We start from the raw sequence: 21737 nt of genomic DNA on the forward strand, positions 1-21737 counted from the left end.
CACGTCCCTAAAGTGAACAGGGAATACTTAGACTTCCACAGACAGAGTTGGGTAACTTTAGCAATAGTATGAGCACAAGTCCTCCCTATCTGTCCCCCTTCCCTGACCTCTTAGACAAACTGTCAGTAAAGAAAAGATATTCAACTAATACATTATAGAGAATGATTAGGGGACAGAAGACACCCCTGGATAAGGTGGCCAGCAAATGGCTTGAATGAAGATGTTTAAGCAGCAGCCTGAATAATCACCATCTGGGAACTAGACGCACAACAGATGGCCAGTGTGGCCGGAGGCCAGTGAGCTCGGCGGAAGTTGATGTGAAATATAGGCAGGAACTAAACCAAACTATAGGCAAAAGTGATGATTTTGGATTTGTTTCAGTTAAAAGTCCATTAGAGAATGTAAGCAAAGTAGCAATTCTCTAATTTCCATTTATAAAACCACAACTCTGGTTGCTTTGTTGGCGTGAATTATGGAGTGGCAGTTGTGGAAAGGAGAATTTGGTAAGAAGCTATGCCTATGGCTGTGGGTAGAAATGGCAATAGTTTGGTTTGTTCCTGGAAAAATATTCAAATGGGATACAATTTGGTTTAGCCAGAAACAAGACCAGTTAAAATATGACATGTGGATACTGGAGTAACGGGGGGGGGGGGGGGGGGGGGGAAGGGTCTTTCAGTTTTGGTATGAGAAACTGAGGGGTTTGTTGTTCCATTTATTTATTGGTGCCGGCGTGCGGAAGAACAGATTTGAGAGGAACAGAGGAAGCTAGAGAAGTAAAAGTTACAGTTTGGGTAATTTAAATGTCAATGGCCTCTTAGGCATCAGGAGTAGAAGTAATCAGAACAGACCACTACAGATACGAATCTGACTTTCAGGAGAGAGATATGAGGGCTGACAATGGAAATTAGAGCTTCAGCTGCATGTAGATGGTTTTAAACTGGAGGCTGAATGAAATCATACAGAAAGAGGGTTTATCTGAAGAGCATAAAAGGACTTGAGACTGAGACTTGGATTACGCTAAGATTCAAAATCAGATAAGGGGAAAGGAGCCAGAAAAGAAGATGGAAAGTGGTAGCCAACAACCAAAGGGATTTTGAATACTGAAGTCAAGAACTAAAAACATTTCAAGGAGAGACGAGTCAACTAGGCAAGGAAAACAAGAGACTGAGTAAGATCATCCTGGAAAAATGGCCAATGCGTTTTACAAGTGAAGGTTAACGTGGATCTCAAAAAGTTTATTTTTTTAAGTGATTATAACTGATGAAAATATGATGTGCTACTTTTCTGTGTGAATTTCATAACCAATCCAAAAATATTAAGTAGTAAAGTGTGTTATTTGGCCTATAAATTGCAGAATACAAATATTGACTTAAGTAAATGTAAAGAACCTTGCCGTATCATGTAAAGGACAAATTGAAAGCCATCATTACATCATCTGGCTTAAAATATTTTCTAATCAAAGAGAGAGACTTCTGAATGTTAGGATCATTTTTCATAAGGCTGAAAGGCAATTTTTATAGCCAGATATTCATAATTTTAGGCTTATTAAAGTCTAAAGCTGTGTACATTGTGGTCACGAAGTAGAAATAGGTATGTCCAAAAATTCATTTGACTTAAAAACAAATTATTTGTACCAGGTATAAATGTTTTTCTGTGTCTTAAAACAACATGTATATTTTTTTTCTCTAACCAGATATGGTGACATGGTACCAAAAACCATAGCGGGGAAGATTTTTGGTTCCATCTGTTCGCTGAGTGGGGTCTTGGTCATTGCTCTACCGGTCCCCGTGATTGTGTCCAACTTCAGTCGGATCTACCACCAAAATCAACGAGCAGACAAACGAAGGGCACAAAAGGTGTGTATTTGGCTCTGTGCAACCATGACTTAGCACCTTCCACTTTTTATAATGTGCTTTAAAATCCCTTACTGGCTTTTCAGTGTTCTAGCTTAGTTACCAGCGGCATCAATCAGGACCAGTTAATCTACACCAAAAAGAAACTTAACGTCTCTGTGGCTTAAAACAATAAGGAATATTTTTTAGTCAGACTACAAGTCCAGAGGTGGAAACTATCTTGACAATGCACTTGTCCAGTCATGTCAGCAGGAGGAAAGGACATGGTGAATCACACACTGCCTCCAAAAGCTCCTCCTGGAAGTGACTCCAGTCACTTTGATCTCTGTCGCATTAGCCAAAGCAAGTTACATAGCCATGTCTAACTTCCAAGTGGGCAGAGAAATATAATCTTACCATGGGGCCAGAAGCCGAAGGTAAGAAATATTTGGTGAACAGCATGAAAGACAGAAGTAAAATCAAAGACGGATTCTTGACACATTATATTAAAATCAAGTTTCCATTAATAGATCTGATTTGCCGAGAGTCTATCAGGGATCAAAATGGTTCCAGTAAGCGAGGGTTATGGAAGGGCACCAAATATGTCTCAGATATTTTCCATGATTGACACAGGAAGTAGGAGAAAGATGATCATTTGTAGCCGAGTTTTATTTCTGGCCTGGCAGTTTACTATTTCTTTGAACTTCATGCCAGTTAATTAATCCTGCTAAGAGTAAGCACAACGTATACTCAATTATACAATGGGGAAAACAAGGTGTTAAAATTATATGTAACTGTATATAAACCTACATAAACACATCATAATATTAACACTACTTAATGATTTTTAATTTTTTATTTCAAAATATTAAAGGGGTACATGAATTGCTTTTCTTCTGCTTGAGACAAAGTTATAAGTGTGCCCATCACCCAGACAGTGTACATTGTACCCATTATGTGTGATTTCACCCATCCCCTCTTTACCCTTCCCACCTGCTTGATTTCTGTTGAATTTTACTTCCATCTGTGGACTTGACTGTTATTTAGTTAGTTCCAATTTAGTAGTGAATATGCGAGGTGTTTGTTTTTTCATTCTTATGATACTTCATTAAGAATGGTCTCCAGTTGCATTAGGATTGTTACAGAAGGAATTAATTCATTTCTTTAATAGCTGAGAATAACTCCATGATATCCACATACTACATTTTATTAATACATTCATGAATTGATAGGAACTTGGGTTCCACATCTTGGCAGTGGTGAACTGCGCTGCATTAAACATTCGAGTGCAAGTATCTTGTTGATAAAATGACTGTTTTTCCATTGGGTAAATGCCCAGGAGCGGGATTGCTAAATCAAAGAGTAGGTCTACTTTTAATTATTTGAGGAATTTCCATACTATTTTCCATAGACGTTGAACCAGTTTGCAGTACCACCGACAGTATATTAGTGTCCCTTCCCCACCACATCCAGGTCAGCATCTATTGTTTGGGAACTTTTTGAAGGGAACCTCATTCTTACTGAGGTTAAGTGATACCTCACTGAGGTTATAATTTGCATTTCCCTGATGATTAGTGACATTGAGCATTTTTTTCATGTTTATTGGACATTAGTCTAACTTCTTTTGAAAAGCTTCTGTTCATATCTTTTGCCCACTTTTTAATGGGGTTGTTTGATTTTTTTTCTTGCTGATTTGCTTGAGTTCTTTGCAGATTCTAATTATTATTATTAGTCCTTTATCAGATGTACAGCATGCAAACATTTTCTCCCATTCTGAATGTTACTACTCATTCTACAGATTGTTTCCTTACCTGTGCAGAAGCCTTTTGATTTCATCAAATCCCATTGTCGTCGTTGTTCTTGTTGTTGCTGTGATTGTCTTTGGGGTCTTCTTTATAAATTCTTTGCCTAGGCTGGATACCTAGAAGAGTTTTTCCAACATTTTTTTCTGGAAGTCTAATGGTTTCATGTCTTAGGTTCAATTCTGCCATCCATCTTGAATTAATTTGAGTGACTATTGAGAGGAATGGATCTTGTTTCAATCTTCCACATGTGGCTGCCCAATATTCCCAGCACTATTTATTGACTAGGGATTCTTTTCCTCAGTGTGTACTGTTGTCTGCTTTGTTAAAGATCAAATGGCAGTAGGGGGATGATTTTGTATATAGGGTCTGTATTCTATCCCATTTGTCTGTGTCTCTATTTTTGTGCCACCATGTTGTTTTGGTTACTGTAGACTTGTAGTACAGTTTAAAGTCTGGTAAAGTGATACATCCAAATTTGTTCCTTTGCTGAAGGTTACTTTGGCTATTCAGGCTCTTTTCAGATTCCAAGCCAAGTGTAGAGTTTTTTTCTATATCCGTGAAAAATGATGGGTATATTTATGTGGCTTTCAATGAATGTGTGGATCACTTTCATGAACATTTTAACACTGTTGATTTTGTTGATCCATGAGCATAATATGTTTTTCCATTTGTTTACAACATCTGCACTTTCCTTCCTCACTGTTTCATAATTCTCTTTTTAGAGATTTTTTATCTCCTTGGTAAATATATTACTGGGTATATTATTTTCTTTGTAGCTATTGTGAAAAGGAATTGGGTTTTTGATGTAATTCTCTGTTTGACTGTTGGTGTATAGAAATGCTACTGGTTTTTAGATATTAATTTTGTAACCTGAGACTGCTGAATTTGTTTATCAATTCCAGGAGTCTCTTGGTGGAGTCCTGGGGGTGTTCTAGGTATAATATCACATAACACCTAGAAGGAAGGAATTCTCACAAATTTGTTTTATGAAGCCAGTATCACCTTGATACGAAAGCCAGGAGAGAACACAACAAAAAAAGAAAACTACGGAACAATATTTGTTGTGAACATATACACAAAAAATTTCAATAAAATTCTAACAAAATGAATTCAGCATATCAAAAACATAACCCACCACAATCAAGTGGGCATCATCCCACAAATGCAAGAACAGGTCAACATTTGCAAATTCATACATGTGATTTACCACCTAAACAAAAGCGAAAACAAAAACCATAGAATCATCTCAATAGATGCAGAAAGACTTTAACAATATTCAACACCTTTTTATAATAAAGACTCTTAACAAAATAGGCATAGATGTAACTTATCTCAAAATTATAAAAACCGTGTGACAAACCCACAGCCAACATCATACTGAATGGGTCAACATGGAAAGCATTTCCACGTAGACCAGGAAAAAGAAAATGATGCCCTCTGTCACCACTTCTATTCAACATAGTACTGGAAATCATAGCCAGAGCAATCAGGCAAGACAGGGGAATAACGGTCCTTCAAATGGAGAAAGAGAAAGTTAATGTTACTGATGTCTTAGTCTGTGCCAGGCATTGATATAATGTTTTTCAAAATATAATTATATGGCCTTCAAAATAGCTCTAGGAGTTAGTTTCCATTAGCATTCTAACTTTATATATGGGAATCCTCAGGTACCCAGAAATTAAGCAATCCTAAAATCACATACCTGTTAAGTTAGAGAGGCACTCTTTAATCCAAGCCAGTCTGGCACTTTGGTCCATACACTTAAACACTATGATAGGAGGCCTCAAAAAAAAAAAAGACTAAGTAAATGTTACATAGATCCCTTCCCTATTCTTCGTCAAAATAGTCACCTTGAGAGGGAGAGGCAGGGCCCTGTTGCTTAGAAATAATCATACAGGGTTCCGGAGGTCAGTGGTTAGAGCATCAGCACTGCACACCAGGGGTGATAGGTTCAAACGTTGCCTGGAAAAAAAAATGAAAGAAAGAAATAATCTTGAAAATCTTTTTTGTGTTGCCTTAGGGCTGATGGTACTATATTGGCAGTATTCTTCACGCTCTCTGTATCTTTGCCCTTTAAGGATTTATTTTTTAAATACTAAAAAAAAAAAAAAAAATTATAACCATGGCTGAAGTGGATATGTACTTTGGGTAATGTGGTGTAACTGTAAAATATCATTAGAGAATTTGTTGTTCTTCATTACTGGCTTTGTAGGTTATTTCAGAATCATATTTTAAATATTTTTCCAAAGAATATATACCTCTTTAGTAAAGGATAAAATCTCATGGAGTAACTCTTTGTAAAGTTCAAGTTAATCAATATTGTCACACAGCATATTATCCAGAGAGCTCATTCATCTCCACTGTCAGAGATCCTCTTCCTTTAACAAAGAATCAATCTTTCAGCCTTGTGGCTGCTTGCTGTATGGATGAATATCTAGCCTTTAACTATTACAGAGAAGAATAAGAAGTAATCCAGTTAATATGAACGTAGAGAACTGATAATATAGTGAGTTGGGAGGGTTAGGAAAATGCATCCCTGGGCAATGATGGTCTCAGACGTAGCAGAGTCAGAGGGATTTCAGCCACAACAGGTGCCTCCCCAGGAATCTTCAAGCACCACAACTGGGGCTCTGCCCAAATACTACAAGCCCTGAACTGGGCATATATGCATATTGTGTAAAGTAACAGAAATCCTACAAAAAACTTAACCCCATACCAGCCATACATCTTCATTCTAGAAAGCTCTTCTTTAATATCCAGAGCTACCTATATGAAAACAGTAAGAAGTGAAAATATTATTTTCAAACAAGATTGTAAAAATGTTTGTATTTTTCAGAACTTGTCATTTTCAACAAGCAAATCAATACATTTTTAGAGTATTTTGGAAGTCCTTTGGCCTAAATAAATTTACAAAGCAAAAATAAATGTCACGCCAGTAGAGGACCTAATACATGCCACAAAAGAGGAAAAATTCAATTCAAGTTGTGGGGGAAGGGGATCAAAGGAGGGGGAGGAGGAAGGGAGATAGGTGTGCTCTCACTTAATGGGCACAATGTAGGGGTGTATGGGACACCTTTGGGGTGTGCGACACAACCACATGAGGAATGCAAACATTGTAACCTAGTTGTTTGTGCCCTCACATTAACCTGGAAATAAATAAATGAAGGAATGAATGAATAAATAAATAAGATGTTATAAAAGTACACTAATTAAAAAGTATGTTTTATGAATGCTTTTGGTGTCTTGAAAATATCTACTATATTTAAGTTTCTGCCCTAATCCAGTGAATTTTGCATATCAGTACAACTAAAAAAGTTGGCATAATAAGGTCAAATATAATAACCTAAAATAATATGTTCAGTAAATAATCTGTGACCAATAAACCGAACATAGTCATTTGAGAAGGAACAGTGGATATGGAACTAAATAAGTTACCAAGGGAAAGTTTCTATTTTCCTTCCCCGGAGATTAAAAAAATGCATTGCAAACACCCGTTAGACTACGATTGTTTAAATTTATCTGGGACCAGATGATTCACCCAATATTAAAATTATGCAAAAGTAAGCAGCTAATTCAGTCAAGAGAGCAGTCAGCTCCGTAAAAACATTAGCCAACCTGACTAATAAAAGTAATATTCCAGAATGTTTTCTTCTATACCATACTTTTTGGCGTTTAGTCTAATTGCCAATTCCGAACTCAAATAAAAGCATGAAATAGACACAGCATGGATTTGAGAAAATTCTCATTGTCACTGCGAAGGATACTCTCCTTCTAGACTCTTCTTGCTCTCTGTTCCCACACTTCCTTTTTTAGGGAATACGTCATTTACCACATTTCTCTCAGTCCTTGATTAATTCTTAGGTAAACACAGATACACTTGTGGGTGAATACAGGCCTAAACCATGATGTCTTTCCCCCACTCTCACCATTGGTAATTTTATTTTCATAGATTCATTTATTCTCTCTATTATCCAATAAATATTTATTCAGTAGAATGCATTTGCCAAAATGAAGCTAGATTAATGCAATGTCAGGTGGCAAGTTTGATACTCTGAAGCAGGTGTTTTAAAATACAGATCACATCACCTCATTATCTGCATACTCACAAGGCTAAGATGTGAGTAATTATATAATAATCATAATAAAAAGTATAGTTTTAATTTAATAACACTATTAGCAACAACAACAACCCTCTCTCGAGTTTCTATAATGTCCTTAGTGCTGTATATCTGCTATTTATAATATCTATTATTAACTTGCAAAATAAATCGATTATTTCCATTTTACAGAAAACATCTTGTTCACATACTTGGTTATTGAAGTCCAAAACAAAAATAAAGTAGTGTTATTTGAAATACGAACTCTTTGGGATTTTTTTGTGTAGATAAATCTGAATACAGTGAGAAGTTTAGAATCTTTAAGCCAATGTACAGAGTAAATATATATTTTTTTACTTTCATGTGAAAATTTTGACATTGATTCAAAAAGATGTTACCAATAATCAATTTGTCATTTATCACACTCTGTGTAGTTTTCAAACTTCAGATTCATTGGAATCACCTGGAAAGCCTATTAAAAAACAGTTGCTGGGCTCCACCCCCAGAGCATCTCATCCTGAAATTTTGCATTTCTAACAAATGCCCAGGTGATGCTGAAGCTGCTGCTCTAGGGACCACACTTTGGGAGCCACTGCCTATTACATTAAGCAATGTCCAAATAAAAGAATATTTTTGCAGCATCTTAGAATAATAAAAAAGCAAGAAATAACTCTTTATTAGAGCCTGGTAATGGTCTCTGAGATTATCTACTTTTAAAAAGAAAACTACCTTGATCCTAACTCTTCCCAAACATGAATTTGTTTCTGATACTCTGCTCCATCGTCTTTCAGTTGTCACCTGTTCTCTTATGGCCTTCTCACTTCTTAGCCTTTACCCCTGACCACAATCCTAGGACGGATGGCTTTGCCCAGCTCTGCCATCTCCAGGATTAACCAAGCTCAAGAGCCGGGAATATTGCACTGTCTGCCGTTGACTTCCTTCTATCTTATTATTGGGTGTTGTGCTAACTTGGCTTATTTCTAGGGCAGCTATATTCCTTAGGAAATGAAAAGATTTCAGTAAGTTCCTTAAATGTTTAAAATCTGATAAAGTTCAATATGATACCTGCATATGAGCCATTTTATTGAACCTTAATGAAAGAAACAACTGTAAGTATAATTTCCAGAATACCTGGTGCAGGGAGTAGGTGGGTTAATATTTGAAGATTAAGAAATTGCCTCAAATTACCAAAAAGAGATATCTTCCCTAGCTCACTTTTAAGGCTCTCAAGGATGTCCTGATTTTTCAAAAAGGTTGTAAAAATTTTGTGATTTTGTAACAAGATGGTCCAATAACTTCCCTCCATCTACCTCATACCTTGTGTAGAAGATGGTTGTCCATTGAAGGTGCTTTGCTTACACAGCTTTCTCTGATTTTCAGCCACTATTCTAGAAAATGCACTGTAAAGTTTATACATGCATACTGCCATTTGGAGTAACTAACAAACAATCCACTTGTTAGAAACCTTTGTGTTCCACTGTGTACTAGATTCTGAATGCTCCACAATAAAAGAGTCCCATGTCAAATTAGTTTGAAAAAAACTGCACACTGTATCCCCTCTTAGCCTCACACTGAAGGTCTGCAGTAGGGTATGTTGTGAGGAACCCCAGAGCAAAGAAACGTGTTTGATATCTCAGCATTTCCCTTTATCTTCCTGAGCACAAAACTAGTTGTTTGCTTTGTCGGGGTGGTCCGGATTTTACCCATTACCACTTGGGAATTCCATGGAACCAACTTTGAGAAACTCTGCTCAGATTAGACAATTAGACAAAACTGTGCTGATGAAGAATTGAGATAAGTAAGAAAAATGTGCTTGTTAGACGAATAATTTTTCCAAACACAATCAGCATTTAAGGCAAATAAAAAGTTCAAAAAGAACTTCAAAGCACTATTTTTTTCAATTGACCATGTAAACCTTACTTTTCATTAAAATTTTGGGAGCACCCTACTTTCCATACAGGCTAAGGTAAAGTATTTACTGAAACCTTACTCTAATTTCCATACTAGTTGCCGGTACTTTGCCAAGAAGTTCTACTTCCTGCAGTGTGGAGGGGAGGGATGGAAGGAAGACATTTCCTCCTCAGCGGGGGATACTTTCTTTTAACCTCCCAGTGCTTTGTCAGAGTTTCTGAGGTTGTCATTCTGAGTGGGTACAAAATAAAGAGATTTTCTGAAATATCTCTATCAAATAATTTCTCTCAATTACCTGCTGGAATGCAGGATGTCACCACAGGTCATAAAGGCTAGCATTCAACAGGCATTTGCTGTGATTTTTCACAAGACCAATTGAACCAATGAACTCATATATGTAGAATTGTGGTAAAAGGAAAGGAAAGCCATGATTGAAATTGAGGAGGAATGTTCTTTCTCTAACAGTCCATGACTCAGCAAAAAATAGTTACTCTGGCTCTAAAACATCTTCTTTTTCCCTAAGAATGACGTCTGTGCTGGTGGCTGACACCATACGCAGACCTTCCATGTTATGAAGAGAGACTCAAACCATGTACTGTGCTGGGCAGTCCCCTGGGTTAATGCATGTGTCTTATTAATGAAAGTAACTGCTATTTCCCAATGCTGCTGCTAAGTCCTTGAAGAAGAACAGAGCTGAAACCCGAAACTGTAAGGAGGGCAATATTATTACAGACAGTAATTAAAAATGAAAGAAAGAGAAATGCAGAAAGGAAAAGAGGGAGGAGGAAAGAGAGGGGAACCAATGAGAGAAATGAATGATTCGGATCAAAGAAACTTTAGGACTGAAATTTCAACAATAGCCCCTTTTTAGAAATTAGTATGAAAATTGCTTATTCCTGAATTATTAGGCCAATTTTAGGTAATTTCCAAATGTCACTTGCGATTGTTTTATTGAATTTGGCCTGAATTCCTGCATTGGCAGCACAGCCTTTGAAGTTCACATTTCCCTGCCTTCCTACTTCATCTCTAGTATTGTTTCGGTATTTTGCGTGATATAAACATGAGATTGCCAAACAAGAATTAGATTCATCTATTTTTCCCATCACTTATACATATGATCTTTATACAAAGTATTATTTCAACCTGGACTCAGCACACAGGAAGAATAAATTTAGGAAGGAAGAGAGAAGGGGTGGAGTTCAAGCCAGATGATATCTCAAGGCTATTTTGAGAGCTTTAAACATCTCAGTGCTACTCTCAAATGACGTGGATGAAAGGGCATCTTGATACAACAAGTTTGTACCAAGAGAAATTTGGTAAAACCTATTAAACATAACACACACACATATACATACGCACACACTTTGATCCAGGAATAACTCTGCTTCCAGTAATCTGTCACGCAGAAAGTTCATAATGATGTTCAAAGCAGGCAGCATTGCTTATAATAGCAAAAGATTCTTTAAAAGTTACTTGGTAGTTGGCCTGCTAAATAAATGATACTTCACCATTCAGTGGTTTATTATGCATCCATAAAAATGAGGTGGATGTATACGTGAATATATGGAAAGAGTTCCATGAGTTAATAAATGGAAACAACTAAATTCAGAAACATATGAGGAGTATTTGCCTGAGTAATAATATATATGTACTTGGTTTTTTATGCTTAGAAAATATATATGTAATAATATATATGTACTTGGTTTATATGTAATAATATATATGTACTTGGTTTTTTGTTTGTTTGTTTGTTTGTTTTGCAGTTGTTTTTTTTGGCCGGGGCTGGGTTTGAACCTGCCACCTCTGGCATATGGGGCCGGCACCCTACCACTTTGAGCCATAGGCACCGCCCTGTACCTGATTTTTTTATGCTTAGAAAATTTCTGAGAGGATTCCCTAGACGTAGGACCAGAGGTTGACTCTGAAGCATGAAAGTGGGGTGGCTCCAGGGCCAGATGGACTTTTTTGCATGCACTTCGGTGGAATTAAAATTGTAGTCATGTATAAAAATGTACCACAATGTATAAATGACCACAATTTTAATTTCACCGAAGTGCTAAATATATATATATTCCACCGAATATATATATGTATTCATTTTCCATTTTAAAAATCTGGATCACTTTACATTTTTTATTAAAAAGAGCATTCTAAGAGTTGAGATTAAAAATAGCACTTATCTGGATTGTTTAAAAAGGGCAAAGAAGGAGTCTCTGTAGGATAAGCTTACAAGAACTTCTTATGAAAGCCTGTTGCTAATATACATAATACAGATAGAATGGTCACAGTCCTGTTCTTTAGCAAGTGTGAGGCATACCTATTCCATGACAGTCTAAGGCCAAACATGTCACAGCTGTTATAAAGTAAAATAATAGAATATCAGGAATCTGGCTAAACACTGCTTAGTACTGGCTTTGACTGTCTCACTATAGTGGAACAATTGAACTGACCACCTAAACCATTTAAACTGAATGACATTCTCTGTATAAAAAAATGCATTAAAAATAAAAATAATGTGAAAATCTCACTGGATAGGCTCCCTATGTTCTTCACTTCAACTAAGTCAAGAATGAAATAGAAATCAGGTGAATATACAGTTGTGTGGACCTGTGTCAGTAAACAAAACAGACAAATTCAGGAATGATTTCAGAGAACTCATATGGTTAGTCTGGAGTCTATGTTGGGTAAGTGAACAAGGTAATTGCAGAAATAAAATTTTATATTGGAGGCTGCAAGATACAGATGAATGGTCGTTCTTTTGTAAAAAGAAAGAAAAAGAAAAGAAAAGGCAAATGGTTCCTGGATCTTAGTTACTAATTTTAAAAACGACATTGATTTAAATGAAAAGGAGTGGGCAGCTGGTCTGCTGGGCTACTGGCCTTCATTTCATTAAGTTCCTCAGACCAGGAAAGATGAAAATATAAGTAAAGCAATAAAGTTATTTTTCTCTTGACGCAATTGAGAGAAACAATAATGGAATAGTTTGATCTTTAAAGGTTTAATTACAATTCTTAAATGCAAAATCCAGCTCAAAGGTAGTTAATTGATCTTACTAATAAGTGTTAACTAAAATAAAGTACTTAAAAAGGGTACAGGAGTAATTTTCAGTAGTTATGTGTAAAAAGCTGATTGGCTTAAATGTATGCTGACATTAGGATCGCTTGAGAGGGCAATCACTGTTTTATGAAAATAATTCATGAGTATAAACAGGACATTCATTTTTCTTCTCCTATAGAAAGCCAGACTTGCCAGGATCCGGGCTGCCAAGAGCGGAAGTGCAAATGCTTATATGCAGAGCAAACGGAATGGCTTACTCAGTAACCAGCTGCAGGTACAGTCAGGCACTGTGCCTTTTTTGTTGTTTGTTTTGTTTTATGTTCCATTAATTGATGTAATATTGATTTAGTTCTGTTTAACCAGGTGATTTTATTGTGGATAATTATGACAATAGCTATCAAAACAACAAAGTGTCAATTTTTTTTTTTTTGTAGCTTCACCCTACACAATCCAGTTGTCTATAGCAGGTTAGAAACTGGGCTGTGACATATCCCCAGTGAATCATGATGCTTACTCACAATCAGGCAATATTCATGCACTGTTTTGTATCCACATGGGAAAGGTAGAAAATGCTCAGTAATTTAAATTCCTAATTCTTTTTCATTTCAATACTACTTGAGTTCCTTAAAGTTCATTTGGGTGGGAGGTTTGCGTGGGTGGGTGATATAACGTCTTGTTTTACTTTTTAGTGGAAAAGGAACACCATTCAGCGTTAGGAAGGTCTCACAGCCTGAAACACAATCGTCTTTCCTTACAAAATGGCTTTTATGTAAGGTGAACATGATAGTGGTTTCAGGATTTTCTAAGAACTGGGTTAAATTTTATCATCCAAAGATAATGGCTCCCTGGTTTACAAAAGGTAGTTGGTAGTTGAATGAGTAAAAGAGATTTAAATTTTCAATTCAGGGAGGCATGTCTAAAAGACTAGACTGCTAATTTGAGGAAAAGGTAAATGTTGATCATCCAACTTAAAAAGCAAGTGCACGTTTGTTTCTTTTTAGTTTTTTTTTTTTTTTTTTTAAAGTTGCCATTTAATCTCAGAAAATAGGCCAGATCTCTCTGTGGAAATGTGTAGCTGAGGTTCTTGTTGTTTGCAAATAAAATAAAAAGCTCTTCTGTCTTCTCTTTGTTAAAAGTCCTCAGAGGATGAGCAGGCCTTTGTCAGCAAATCCATCTCTAGCTTTGAAACCCAGCACCACCACCTGCTTCACTGCTTGGAAAAAACCACGGTAAGGAGACGGCCTGGCTGACAGTCATTCCATTGCTTTTGTGCATACTCAATGTCTCCAAGCGTGATTTCACTGTCTGCATTACTGGAAAATACGCTAAAATACAAACAAGCAGAAAACCCACACTATCTGAAATTACTTTGAAAGACTACAGTGACATTTCAACTCGGAAAGTATTTGAGTCTTGTTTAAGATGTTTTACCCTTAACTCCAGTTTAAAGTACCAGTTAAACACACACGGAAATGTGTCTCCTAATAGTAAGTTCTGTAAAATATCATTTTTTTCCTGATTCTTAAAATACTGATTAAGAAAGAAAAAGGAGGGTGGCGCCTGTGGCTCAAGGAGTAGGGCACCAGTCCCATATGCCGGAGGTGGCAGGTTCAAACCCAGCCCCGGCCAAAAAACCACAAAAAAAAAAGAAAGAAAAAGGAATGAAAAATGAAGAAGTTCAAGTGTTCTTGACATCTGGATAAAGACATTAACAATAACAAAAAAAAATAGAGAATAAAGAAATATAAGAATTGCTTTCATTCACAGGTATATGAAACACAGATAGATAATAAAAAATACCTGTTCTCATAAGAAAAATAACACATGTCATCAGTGGTGCACTCCTGGGTGCTGAAAAGTGAATCTGCATTGCTCCACTTCCAAGTTCTCAGGTTCACTTGCCTTTAGCAAAGGCATCCATTTCTCAGCTAATTTCTCAATGTGGGTTGCAAGCTGTGGTGATCACAGAGCAGAGCAAAACTTTTGCCATGTATAATCAGTTCAGCTCACTCACTTAGCAGAGTTGCACCATTTATATTATCAAGTCTAATATATTGCCCAACCTTTTTATTTATCAACAGTCATTCAACAAATATCTATTACTGCCTACTCTGTGGCCACCAATGAGTCAGATACAAGATATACCATGAAAAGAAGTGTGGTTTCTGCCCACATCAAGCCTCCGTTTATGTAGCAAAACACACAACAGGGATGTTACTAGAGAAGGAGTTGGTGGGTGGGGCAAAGAGGGCAGAACCAGGAGGAGACCAGCCAGGCGAGGCTTCCTAGAGGCACTAGAGTTGAAACCTGCAGGGAGACTTAGACTAAGAGATTAAAGGTCCCGCAGATGATAAAGTACTTGGAGAGGGCAAGGACGTGGCCTCAGAGAAAGTGAAAGAACACAAGGGTGAGAGGAAGGAGAGAGGGTAGCATGGCACACAGGAGACAGAGAGAAAGTTAGGCTTTGGGGGCAGGGGACAATTTTTATTTTATTTTCCTTTTTTTAGATTGAGTCTCTCTCTGTCACTCTGAGTACAGTGCCTTGGAGTAATAGCTCGCAGCAACCTCATACTCTTAGGCGCAAGCAACTATTCTCTTGCCTCAGCTTTCCAAGTAGCTGGGACTACAGGCACCTGCCACAACCCTTGGCTAGTTTTTCTGTTTTGGGTAGAGATGGGGGTCCCGCTCTTGCTCAGGCTGGTCTCCAACTCCTGAGCTCAGCTTCCTAGAGTGCTAGGATGATAGGTGTGAGCCACCACACCTGGTCCAACAATTTTGATCTTTATCTCACAGAAATTACTTATGAGTTTTAAACAGGGCAGTTGTATGATTATGTTTGCATTTTCAAATTAAGATACGGGCAGGTATATAACCTATTAAGGTAACTCTTTGAAAGTGGAATAGTACATTAATGATAGAATGTTCTTATTTCTATCTTTTTCTTTTATTTCCCCTTTTTTTACTATTTTACCATTCAGGGCCTTTTTTTAAATTCAAAAATACTCAACATCAAAGAATATAGTTTAAATCGATTAGATTAGATTAAATTATGTTACCACATTCCTACAAAAGTATGTGGTAATCAATAACAGAATGACTTCTACGCTTCCACTCACTGATGAGATAAATTAGAATCTCATGCATTATAACTTACATTATGTATGTGTATGCACATTGTAAGAGAAGGAAACAGATCGTGAATCCTTTGTACACTGCATTTTTCTCTAAAATTTAATGCTTAACATGAAATTTTGGTTTATCTGATTATATTATTCTCTGGACTTGAAACAGTAGAATGTTAAGTTTTATTTACTTCAAAATGCTTATCTCAGCAAAGAATGACAAAATGAGTAATAAAACAATCTACTTCTTATTAGCCGTTGAATTGTTTCAACTGTTTTACTAATATTTTAGGATGAGTGATGGTTAAGGGGAATTTAGTATGTGCAAAGCCTTCCATTATACACATGTAAGACTATTGCCACTCTCACAACAACAACAACAAAATAGTAATTGAAGTCATTCTCTAGTAATTCGGACCAAAATGTTTCCCCTTATACTTCTGAGGTAAAATTTATGCCTAGGTATTTTAGGGGGAAGCTCTTCACTAAACATTTTAAAAGCAAAATTTGTACTGTGTATCTATAAAAGATGGTATGTGAAATGACTCCCATTACTGTTTGCTACTGGGCTACAGTTAGAAAATAGGGGCAGAAGAACCCTGTGTCATGAAGGAAAAGGCCACAAAAGTTGGGCGTAACCCCCTTCAGGTTAAACCTAAAGGGACACATTTTGCAGATAATTGTATTTACCTTGTTTAACTCATATTTTTCTATATACTGAGGATTTTAGAGGAGCATCTAAACACATGAATAGTTTCTTAGGTGTCTCGTTTTCTAATATAAAAAAAAAATGTTTTAAATCCCATGTGAAAATATTTGCTGGTACACAACAGATGATCTAACTTGGGACATTCTTTTAAATTAGTCTCTTTTTCATAACTTCAACTTGTTTAAAAAAAATAAAGTCAGTATGAATGTGCACATTCCTGTGGTTTTTTATATTCATTTTTAAGAGATTTATTTAGTTTATGACTTTCAGATTTTATGTTTAAATTAATAAATTATATTTCAGGGTAAAGTTAGTCTACAAATGACAGTAAATCAGCCTGCAAAGGCCAATCTTTAGGTCCAACTGGAGAGATTTTATTTCTACACAAGTGACAAAAAGAGGTGGTTTTGATATTCTAATCTCCACGAAAATGTTCAAATCTAAGCATACCCAGGCATATTTGAATTTTAAAAATAAACCATGTATTTCCCTTTTTAAAATGAAAAAAATGTGTTTCTCTGCTTTCTTCCCATTTTTCTTACAACTGTGGAACAGAATCACGAATTTGTGGATGAACAAGTCTTTGAAGAAAGCTGCATGGAAGTTGCGACTGTTAATCGTCCTTCAAGTCATAGCCCCTCTCTCTCTTCACAAGGAGTCACCAGCACTTGCTGTTCACGGCGACACAAAAAAACTTTCCGCATCCCAAATGCCAACGTCTCAGGCAGCCATCGAGGCAGTGTGCAGGAGCTCAGTACAATTCAGATCCGGTGTGTGGAGAGAACACCTCTGTCTAACAGGTACCGAGATGAACCTGTGCTCCTTCCCAGGGCATGTCCCCTAGGGTCATGTCACTTCTACTAACGTCTAAGCCCCAGCTCCCAGATAGAAAGAGATAAAACTTACACTGTAGCAAGTTGGAAAATAGATTGACTGACATATCCATTAAGAAAAGATGATCAGGCACACACGTTTTTATTTCTTCAACTCCACCACTTCTGTGAGCAAGGTCTTCTGTACTCAAGAGCCTCTGTGTAAACTCAAATACCCTGCAAAGATGATCAACACCAGTAAAACAGACGTACAGAATTGAGACTAATACAATTGAAAATTACTACACAGCAGCTAAAAATAGATCAACACGTTCAATGCAACAATGAACATTAAAATTCTACCTACACAAACCATTTTTAGCTGTATACCATTTTGATCATAAGGGATTTTTTAAATCACAGCAAATACCAAAAATGCAATATAAAAATAGATAAGTGGAATACTAAAATTATTTACCTCTGGTTAGTTTATGAACAATTTAAGCAAAATTTTCATATTGATATTTTTCCTTTGCTTGTCTTTACTTACTTTTTTTCTACCACAAACACGTGTAATAAAAAGTAGTGCATTTAAATTATATCAGTCCTTAAAAAGATTAATTTCTACCAAAATAATTTTACTTTCCTTTTCAAATTGGAGAGCATAAATTTTTAGAGTGGTGGTCTGTAAATTCAGTATGATTTTTTTTATTGGCATCCAATAATCTTTGTTGAAAACTTTGTTGAGATTCTGAATTTAGGCTCTGTGAATTTATATAAACTAGATGTCTATGGAACAAAAATATTAAATTAAGTTTTCCGTGAAAAAATTAATTAGCTTTAATCTTTATTCTTTATACCATTTTTTTCTCCTTTCTCCTTCCTCCCCTTCCACATATAAAGTATAAAATTCAACCATAGAGTATAAAATTTACCACTTAGAAAAAAGTATTAAATAATAACAGCTCACTTTCTGGTTTCTTAACATGTGGTCAGCACTTGGGTAAGAGCTTTAGGGAATTATATATCCCAAAAACAAGAAAATAAAAAGAATCACGTGTTCAAAAAAAAATTATAAATCCATACATTACAACCCTCTTGTAATTGTTTCTCAAACCTCTCAGAGATTCTGGGTTAAAACTATTTTACTTTGCTCTACTCAGGCTGTCCAAATATTATGTAATCTTCTTTCTTTCTTGCATTTTTGTACAATATGCTTTGGGAAACAACTGAACCAAATTAAGCTGGCTTTTAGACATATATTTAATACTAACTTACTAATGTTCACCTTAATATATATTAGTGTTTGACACTTAATTTTTTTAACTATAGTACATTTTCTTAGATAATTCAAATGTTATTTAGAAGCATTAAAACATGCATTTTTCAGCTGTATGAAAAAAATAGGTTAATAACTTGCTTTCTTAAATCTTACTTTTTTTCCATCAGCCGATCCAGTTTAAATGCCAAAATGGAAGAGTGTGTTAAACTAAACTGTGAACAACCTTATGTGACTACAGCAATAATAAGCATCCCAACACCTCCAGTAACCACGCCGGAAGGAGATGACAGGCCAGAGTCTCCCGAGTACTCAGGAGGAAATATCGTCAGAGTGTCTGCTTTGTAAGACAGTCGGAATCAAATCTAAGAAAATGTGAGCCCTGCCTGTGGAAAGAATTTCAATTTGGAAGAAAGAAGAAACAATAAGCCCTTTGCAGATTAAGGCAGCAAAACAAGAAGGTTGATAGTGAAACAAAACAAAACAAAACTTCCACACTTGAGGATGTGAACCAAACCACCACATGGCATTTCTAGACGGAGTCTGACCCGTGGTCCAGAGGAATATTCTGAGGCCCTTTGACTTTGCGAATGAGCACAATGAAATGCCGCCTATTGATGCTTCTTGTGATCAGAACTCTTTTTTAATAAAATAAAATAAATCTTTGAACATAATGTTCCAGTTGAATGCAAAACAAAAAAAAATATGGCAAACATTTTGATAAAAATTTTTCCTGTTAAAACCATGAACATTGGCTGTGACGAAGAGTATTACATATGAAAACAAAAAACTCATGCAACACATTTGTATCGACTGAAGGAAACCATCGTAATGCATGCTAGAATTCTTTGGAGCAGTGATCTCAGTTTCCTTATGTTGTCTTCAGACTAGGCATGATAAACTATAATTGTAGAAAGGGGGAATTTCTATGCACTTACCAAAAGCTGATCGTTCATGTTCCATGTTGGGCTGTGCAAACAAACTCCTTTAGAACTGCCGTATTTCTCCTGGGGATGCTTATTAGTAAATCTAAAGTGTTCAGATAGTTCAGTATTAATTATTGTTTAACCTTGCACCTAGATACTGTTACAACTGCAATAATTCATTGTATACTTGTTGTACCAGGATTCAGGATTTTTTGTTATTGTACTTTCCAGATCTTTATAGATACAGTAAGAGCTGCACTCATAGAAAAACTTCTAGTGTGGCCAAGTTTTAGATAAATTTTTAATCCAAAACTATTGTGCCATAATGTTGTTCAGTACTATTCTTTGTTCCAGTGTATTCCCGTGACTCAGTGCGTTATCTGTTCCTGTATTTCTACAGCACCTTTCTATTGGTTTATCGTCATCAATGTTTACTGTAGTTCAAATGAGTTTCCCACTTTTGTATTCCCCAACAGATTATCTTGTAAGTAGATTATCAGCAATCCCCTCATCAAAATCTAGGAAAAAAAAAAAAAGGAGTTGACATCTGTGAATTATCTCCAACGTCTTTGTTGTTTATGGAAAAGCTCAGATACTGGATATATCACTCTGTGTTTCATGAAAAGAGTTGACTGGGACTAAAATCACAGGATCAATGATCTCAGAATCTTACTTGATGTACTATTTATTTTGTTTTAGATCTTGAATACATTTTGAGAATAACTAATGTGAATTGAAAAGTAGAGATTAACTGGAGTGCTTCGTGTAGCAATATTTGTTGAAAGCACGCTTTCAACTCCATTCCAGAAGGCAGCACAAATTTATCTCAGAAAGGTTCCTGTGTATTGCAAGGTGCAATTTTCTCCACTAAATAGGAAGGACAGGAGTTTGATGATGCAAAATTGATCTCTTTGTACATTTAAGTGAAAAGTTTTTATACCTTTTCACCCTTAAAATATTATCGACAGACGTGTCTGCACGTGACAGTGTAAAAAAAGTTCAATGTCAAGTGCAAAGTTTTTGTTCATTCCAAGTCACCACTGTAAGGAAAAAAGCTTAGCTTCTATACATGAAAAAGTTAATAATTATCCCTCCATCATAGAGATTTTAAAATGCTTGTCATAATTTATCATGAAAAAGGATTAATCCAAACATTTTCAAGTTAAGCCAGAAATTCTTGCTTCCCATTTCTAGAATAGCTTCCAGAACAGTGCTGTGCACACAGTAGATCTTAATCAACATTTGCCGAGTGAAAGTAAGATAAGCTCAATTATCTCTTGGGAAGAACTGGCTTAAACCTAGTATGTCTCTTTAAAAGTTACTGATCTTCCCACAGCATAAATATTAACGGTTATATTAACACCTGTCTCATGTCACTTTATGCTTCTAGAGCAAATGTCTAGTGAAACTTCTTTGATGGCATTTATTGAAAACTTTTTCAAAAGTAGATTAAGGGAACTGCAATCAGGAATACTTACATAGTTTGATTCCCAATGAGAAGTTCTATTTTTCATATTCTTAATATTACATAAGAGAAAATGCAGTTAGGTTATTTTGGTTGACAGCTCTGCCTCCTCTTTTGATTTATCTCTTATCCCAAACCATTAATTTCTTTAGACTTTTGGGAAAAAATAAACTTTTTGATGTTTTAGGTGATTTAAAAATATACTGTGTTGGTGGTGAATGATTATCGATGACTGTGTTAAGTGCATCTGTAATGTAAGTGAAGTGTAATTCTTTCTGTGTACCATATGGAGTAACTAAGGTCATTGTTTTTGACAATTTTGTTTAAAATTCATATATCTTATTTCAAAGGATAGCATAATACCTGCATTATGCTGGAAAAAAATAGACCTTTGGAGAATACTTAAATAAAACATGTGCATGCTTGAACAGGACAGCATGGTTGACTGTTGCTCTATTTCCTTAGACTTCCTTTCTTTCCAGAATCTAGGATGTGCCATTCTCATGGTAGACATGTGCGAGAACCCTGTAACCTGTACAACTGAACACTTAAATCTTGTCTAACTGGGGGGAGACAATAGCTTTCTGCCAACAGTGGGAATCTCTGCAGAGACTTTTAACAGAAAAGTTAATATCATTTGAGCAAGGCCAGTCCCTGATTTCCTATACTTCTTTATTTTATTATTATTATTAAATCATAGCTGTGTACATTAACGTGATCAT

At 35.9% G+C, this 21737-nt stretch overlaps 1 protein-coding gene across 1 annotated transcript in view; it reads left to right on the plus strand.

Moving 5' to 3' along the window:
- The window catches only part of KCND2 (potassium voltage-gated channel subfamily D member 2), a 501718-nt gene extending 480270 nt beyond the window's left edge, over positions 1-21448 (plus strand). The window contains exons 2-6 of the mRNA XM_053553873.1: positions 1694-1856; positions 12881-12976; positions 13839-13931; positions 17089-17333; positions 18795-21448. Coding sequence (XP_053409848.1) covers positions 1694-1856; positions 12881-12976; positions 13839-13931; positions 17089-17333; positions 18795-18972 — 775 coding nt within the window. The 3' untranslated portion in view covers positions 18973-21448. The remainder of the gene's footprint in view (positions 1-1693; positions 1857-12880; positions 12977-13838; positions 13932-17088; positions 17334-18794) is intronic.
- Positions 21449-21737: the final 289 nt, after the last annotated feature.

Source organism: Nycticebus coucang, chromosome 11 (genome assembly GCF_027406575.1).
Source record: "Nycticebus coucang isolate mNycCou1 chromosome 11, mNycCou1.pri, whole genome shotgun sequence".
Classification (NCBI taxonomy): Eukaryota; Metazoa; Chordata; class Mammalia; order Primates; family Lorisidae; genus Nycticebus; species Nycticebus coucang.